The sequence below is a fragment of the Colias eurytheme genome, chromosome 1 (assembly GCF_061535395.1).
Source record: "Colias eurytheme isolate Ceu_HAF_F1 chromosome 1, ilColEury1 Martin Lab GWU primary, whole genome shotgun sequence".
NCBI lineage: Eukaryota > Metazoa > Arthropoda > Insecta > Lepidoptera > Pieridae > Colias > Colias eurytheme.
In genome coordinates, this window is record NC_142980.1 from 1,967,420 (window position 1) to 1,973,855 (window position 6,436).

The 6,436-nt window shown below is 35.7% G+C and overlaps 1 protein-coding gene across 1 annotated transcript; it reads left to right on the forward strand.

Moving 5' to 3' along the window:
* Positions 1-4,887: 4,887 nt before the first annotated feature.
* On the forward strand, positions 4,888-5,817 carry LOC149910884 (uncharacterized). The gene has a single exon (XM_090106906.1). It carries the CDS (start codon positions 4,888-4,890, stop codon positions 5,815-5,817), a length of 930 nt encoding a protein of 309 aa, XP_089963032.1.
* Positions 5,818-6,436: the final 619 nt, after the last annotated feature.

Below are 6,436 nucleotides of genomic sequence, written 5' to 3' on the forward strand. Positions count from 1 at the left end.
TAGTGGCGACAAACATCGACGATCATTTGTTAGGCCAAAACTACCCATTGTGAAGAGGGCACATAAGAGTGTGCCAAGAATATATGATTGTGGTCAATTAGGCAAATCGAAATGTCGTGTGAACGTCATGAGGTCGCAAGGGAAGGAGTGACACTGAAGAACTAATGACACTTTACAGGATATAAATAACTGGTAATGTTCCATTTGATTCATGGAGTATGGTTACAGTATGGTGGCGTTACCAGAACAATATAAGGTTTAGATTGTCTTTAGGTCCAACTTTTTATATCAGAGCAAGCAAAGGGACAGGTGGGCCACCTGATGTTAAGAAGTCAAGACCGCCTATAAATACTACCAATAGTGGAGGCGTTGCAGGTGCTTTGCCGGACTTTTAATAATAAGTAATAAATAACTATTTTCTTGATGGCCCCAATGTCGAAGTTGTTCGGGAATACCGCAGGCGGTAAATTTCTAAATTTCAAAGCTTTACCGTACGCAAAAGGAACTAAATTCTCAAATTCAAAACGAAAATTTGTTGAATGAGATAAAAATAATTTAAAATAATATTTTGTATCAATAACGTTTTTTATTGATGACTATGTAATGAATAGCAAGATGAACTAGTTTTCTAATTTCAAAGAGCCAAAGTAAATAAATGTTTATTGAAAAACAATTCTCGTGAAAGTAGGTACTATTTCTATTCGCAATATGAGTTTGGCGAGGCCTCGGTGCATTTCTGTTTTATGGATACATCATTAAATTGAATGAATGAATATAAAGACTTTCCATACCCATTTCAATATTTTATATAATTGAGAGATCTAATGATCTAATTTTAATTTATGCTAGCTTTCCGCCCACAAAGAAAAATCTGCATAGGTTCAGTAGTATTTGCGTGAAAGAGTAAGAAACATACATACATACACATACATCCATCCTCACAACTTTCGAATTTATAATAATAATTATTAGATAGAACTGAGGAATACATTTGACTAGTACAACTTGAAGTACTCGTCGTGATTATAGTTTATAATATAAGTGAAGTCCCATGTCCCCTAGTGGGGTAAGGGGCAGATGCATTATACAATTTCTGTTTCACTGATCGATTTTCTTTAGGGACTGGTAGGTGATCAGCCTTCTGTGTCCTGCCAGACCGAAACATTTTTATTTCTTCGGGTCCACCGGGAATCGAACCCAGGACCCCTCGGTTCTACGCTCACGCGTCAACCACTGTACCAAGAAGGCGGTCAATAGTCATCACTACATAATATAAAACAAAGTCGCTTTTTCTGTCCCTATTATATGTCCCTATGTATATTGTATGCTTAAATCTTTAAAACTACGCAACGGAATATGATGCGGTTTTTTGAAATAGATATTATAGTGATTCAAGAGGAAGGTTTTAGTAGGTATATAATTTATTAGGTTTTAGACAAAGCGGGCGAAGCCGCGGGCGGAAAGCTAGTTTATAATATAGCGAAAGCTATCTATTGAATTTATCAATACACATTTCACATACATAGCTTTATCTTTTTAAATGAACTTCCAACATCAATATTTAATCTATTTACTTTAACCATTCGCTTAATAAAATCCTAGATTTATTCTGCGAAAAATGAATTTCTGAAATAAACTTTTCACAAGAAATTTCCAATGTTTACCGTAAGTTTTACAGAATAATTGACTTTTATATTTCTAAAGTATCTATTAATTACTATTGTTTACTTTGTGATTTAGTTCTTGTTTATTTGATCATTATTTTCTTGGACGTTTTCAATAATTTTCTTTGATTTTTCTTTCAAATTTTGTTAGTAACAATCTTAAAAATATCATGAATTATATTTATCCATAAATGTAGTGCGTTCGAAGGCTTAGAGAAAAAGCTAAAAAATATTGTAAAGCAATCGTGCACTGGTCGAAGTTTGACCTTCTCACACTAACGACTCTTACCTGAAATCCAATATACCTTTCTTGATATAATATTATAATGCGTATATCATCATTCTACGAATTGGTATTGTAATAGAATCACAAAGAGCTGTGTATTATCGCAAACTAAAGAGGGAATGCTCTAAAACTGCTAAGAGAATATAAACCGATTAAAATTTCATTAAATAGCGTAAAGAAATTAATTCCTTTCCCGTTGTGTCCCTAATCCCTATGCATGGTTTGATCTTTAAAAATACGCAACGGATTTAGAGGTCCAAGAGATATAAAGAGAAATGTTTTTTACCGACTTCAAAAAAAGAGGAGATTGTCAAGTCGACTGTATTTGAAGACAAAGCAGGCATAAATAATTTGGAAAATCCAAAAGTGCACGCCTCATATTTTTTTTAAATAAATATTTATTAATTATTATTTTTGTTTATTTAATAACAATTAAACCACATCGAATCAGACCCTGAAAAATGAAAGGGTTCTATTCCTGAGCATACTCAAGCGTAAGAGAAAAAAAAAGACTCGATTAGTAAAGTATTTCGGTCGCTATCGTGTTAACAAGAAAAAGGATCCGCACATACAGACACACGGACGTCCAAGACAGAACTTTTTTAAACTGTTTTTTAACTAGTTTAAATAACAAAAATGACATCAAAAATATCATGAACGTTAAAAATAGTGTTTTTTCTTAATATGTGTGTGTATGTATTATCTTACAAGTGCAATGTATGATACATAAAGACATTTTAAATTTGAAAAATCAGATGTTTTGCGCGAAGTGACAGTAGTACCCACCTCAACGCTTCGCTTATGAGGCGTGCAATAGATAATTTATTAATACGAGACGAATAGTAAATCCATGATTAGTACTTTTTAAAACAATTGACAAGCTCCACTCCTGCATAATGCTTGTTACCAAGGAGGGGAAAGTACAATTACCTCACGTGATCTCAATGACTGCGTCCTTTAATTGAGAGCTCTAGTCCTAGATTATTTACATGAGTAAGCTTTTACGGTCTTGTTCGTTGGGAGTTAGCTTCATTTCGGTTAAACAGGATTGACGGGATTCAACGTACTTTTTTCCCTAGTGAGATTTTCCTACACACTAAAATAGACATGAAACACTTAGATTTTACACCTAAATATTTGACTGACTGAGGTTAGTCTCCCCATGACCGTTGTAAAGTGTTCAAAAAATGTTCATCTATACTTAGTGATGCTATGCCGGGTCCAGACTGGTGAAACGTAACATGCAATGTAACATTCTGCCTTTCATTGCATGTTCGCTGCTGGTGTGGACGCATAGCGCGCTCATAACGCGCATTCACTACGAACATCCCGCGTTCGTCTGTTTCCGCCATTCTGCCGCGAACACGGCCCTTCGATACACGTTTTTTTCGTGCGCGTCAATGCGGTAGATCACACGAAGCATGGAGTCCGAAGACCACGTTCTTGCTATGACGATTATCAGTACTTCATTATTAATAATACATCAACTCATGAAAACACGCCGAAGACCCTTTCTTTTGCTCATTCCACGCAGTCTCGTCCTCCATGTTCGTTGCGTTCTCAAACGACCGTCCACATTGGCTGCTCCGCGCACACAACGCGCCCCTTTGTGTTCGTCGAAAAACCGACAAATTTCGGATCGCTCCGCGCGCGGCTTGTAATGCTCGTAGCATGCTCGTGTAATGCACAATTCGCGCGCGCAAGACGTCCAAACTATGAGAAATTGTTACAAAGTGTGTTACCTTTCATGATACATTGCAGCAATGTGGACGGTGAATTCTTTCATTGCATGTTACATTGCATGTTACGTTTCACCAGTCTGGACCCGGCATTATAAAGCTGAAGAGTTTGTTTGTTTGAACGCGCTAATCTCAGGAACTACTGGTCCGATTTGAAAAATTATTTCAGTGTTAGATAGCCCATTTATCGAGGAATAGGATATATATAATATCATCCGGCTAAGACCATTAGGAGCGGAGCACTGCGGGTAAAACCGCGAAGCACAGCTAGTTTATAATATAATAAAAAATTCTATAATTTCTAAATGTGTGCTCACGTAATATTAGTCACAAGAAAATAATGTTTTTTTATTTTAAATACCTAGCTCACCAATTATTAAAAACAGAAGTCTTAAATGTTATTTCTGAACTAATAAATAATTATAACAATGCAGTGAATTGTACGGTGTGCGAAGACAGTAATTAAAACGTCCCTATGCCACGAGGGATTTATTACGACCTCATATTACTAATTATAATTTTAACTATGCACCCTAGCCATCCTATTATATTTTGAAAAGACAGAGTGATGGATTATATTATATTATTTTATATAATATTGTAATACATAATATTTATTTATACATGTATATTACAATATTATATAAACCATACCTGTCATCGTCGATGTTAACGTATTTGATCACTCCGTAAATAAAATTTCTTATTATTCAGAAGCACTTGTCAATAGAATTGGAAACTGCACCAAGTGATTAGTTGAAGCTTACGTTTGCAATACAAAACAATATTTCCACAAATATCAAGTAAGTTCACTTAAAATAATAACCACTTGGACGAAAAAACATACATTTGGATGTCAACATTATTTTTCGACCTACCCTAGAAAATTTTAAGAATATTTTTCTTGCAAGTTGTCACTACTGCCAAGAGAGCATTTATTGATGTGCAAATTTTTGATGTACTGACAAACCATAGATTAAAGAGGAGCATTTACTGCTGTGCTGTTTACAAATATATTTATTTTGATAATTTATTATAAACCGCTCAAGATTAAGATAGTTCATACTTCTTGCTTAAAATGAGTTCCTGTAATGCTTGTCACCGTGTTATTAGTATTACCGAGAGATTATCATGTTCACTTTGCTCACAATGTTACCATTTCGCTTGTGTGAATTTTACGAAAGAAAACTTTACGAAAATGTCTAGCAAAAATAAAGCGACTTGGAAATGTCCGGAGTGCAAGGTGACTAAGAGGAAAGGAGATATCAGTGACACCCCGGTCAAAGATTCGGGTGATACGATTACAAATTTCGGGAATAAAGATGATGTAATTTCTATGGATACCTTTAATGAGCGTATTTTATTGTTCGAGTCTACAATTTTGACTAGAATGGAGTCATTGCTTACAGAATCTTTTGAAACAAGGTTAAAGACTGAATTTGAATCAATTCGCAATGATGTCAAGTTAATTCCAGAACTAGCAAAATCGGTCGAGTTCTTTTCATCAAAATATGACGAAGTTTATAAAGAACTACAAGAAGCCAAATCTGAATTATCGGAACTTCGTCATGAGAATGTTCAGCTTCGTGAAAACATGAAGCATTTAACTTATAAAGTTGATCAAGTGGAACTCCGAGCACGGGAGAACAATATCGAAATTCAGTGCTTACCAGAACACGCCAATGAAAACTTGGTTAATACTGTAATGCAGCTGGCGAAGATTACTTCGTGTCCTTTAATAGAAAAGGACATAATCTCCTGTACACGCGTGCAAAAAGTAAACCCCAAATCGAACAGGCCGAAGTCTGTTATTGTTAAGCTCTCCTCGACACGTCTACGTGATTCTATTCTGGCTTCATATTTTACATTCAACAAGACAAATTCAAGCGACAAACTGAATAGCGCACATCTTGGAATTGGAGGAGAAAAGCAGTCAGTTTATGTGATGGAGCACCTGTCTTCTTGCGTCCGAGAACTTCACGCTCAAGCTCGTATCCTCAAGAAAGAAGGAGTGTGTAAATACGTCTGGGTTCGCAATGGCCGTGTTATGGTTAGAAGGAACGATTCTTCGCCTGCTGTGTGGGTTAAAAATGCGGACGTTTTAAGTAAGTTCAAAGTGCTTGGTTAAAATATTATGTATATTGTATATCCCTTTTTTTAAATGTCTCTTATAATAATCACAATGAATTCGTTGAATATTTATTACCAGAACTCTAGAAGTATTCGTGGTAAACTGCTCGAGTTAAAACTGTCGAGTTCCGCCTGTACATATGATTTGATAATACTTACGGAAACATGGCTCAACAATAGGGTTTTCGATGCTGAAATTCTTAATGATAGGTACCAAATCTTCAGACGGGACCGATCCACTACTAGTAGTCGCAAAAATGACGGTGGTGGAGTGCTTATTGCTGTTTCTAAACAAATTAAAGCTTCACGCATCTGTTCCTTTGAAAGTGAGAGCGAAGATTTGTGGATAAAGATATCTACTAATCACAATAATTCCAGTAAAACTCTTTTTATATGCGCCGTTTATTTACCACCACCATTGACACTCCCTCAACTGGAATCCGAATTGATTTCAATGAGTAAAGCTTTCACGAACATAGGGGACAGTAATGTCTTAATCGTCGGTGATTTTAATACGAGTAAACTTCTATGGGACATACCCTCCACCCAACCTGAACGTCACTCAACGACCACACTTATGGTGGATTCTAATTTGATGTCTAGTTGCTTGAACGATT

Excerpts from the sequence above, each read along its gene's own strand:
- LOC149910884 (XM_090106906.1), top strand. The coding sequence starts at position 4,888 with ATGTCTAGCAAAAATAAAGCGACTTGGAAATGTCCGGAGTGCAAGGTG.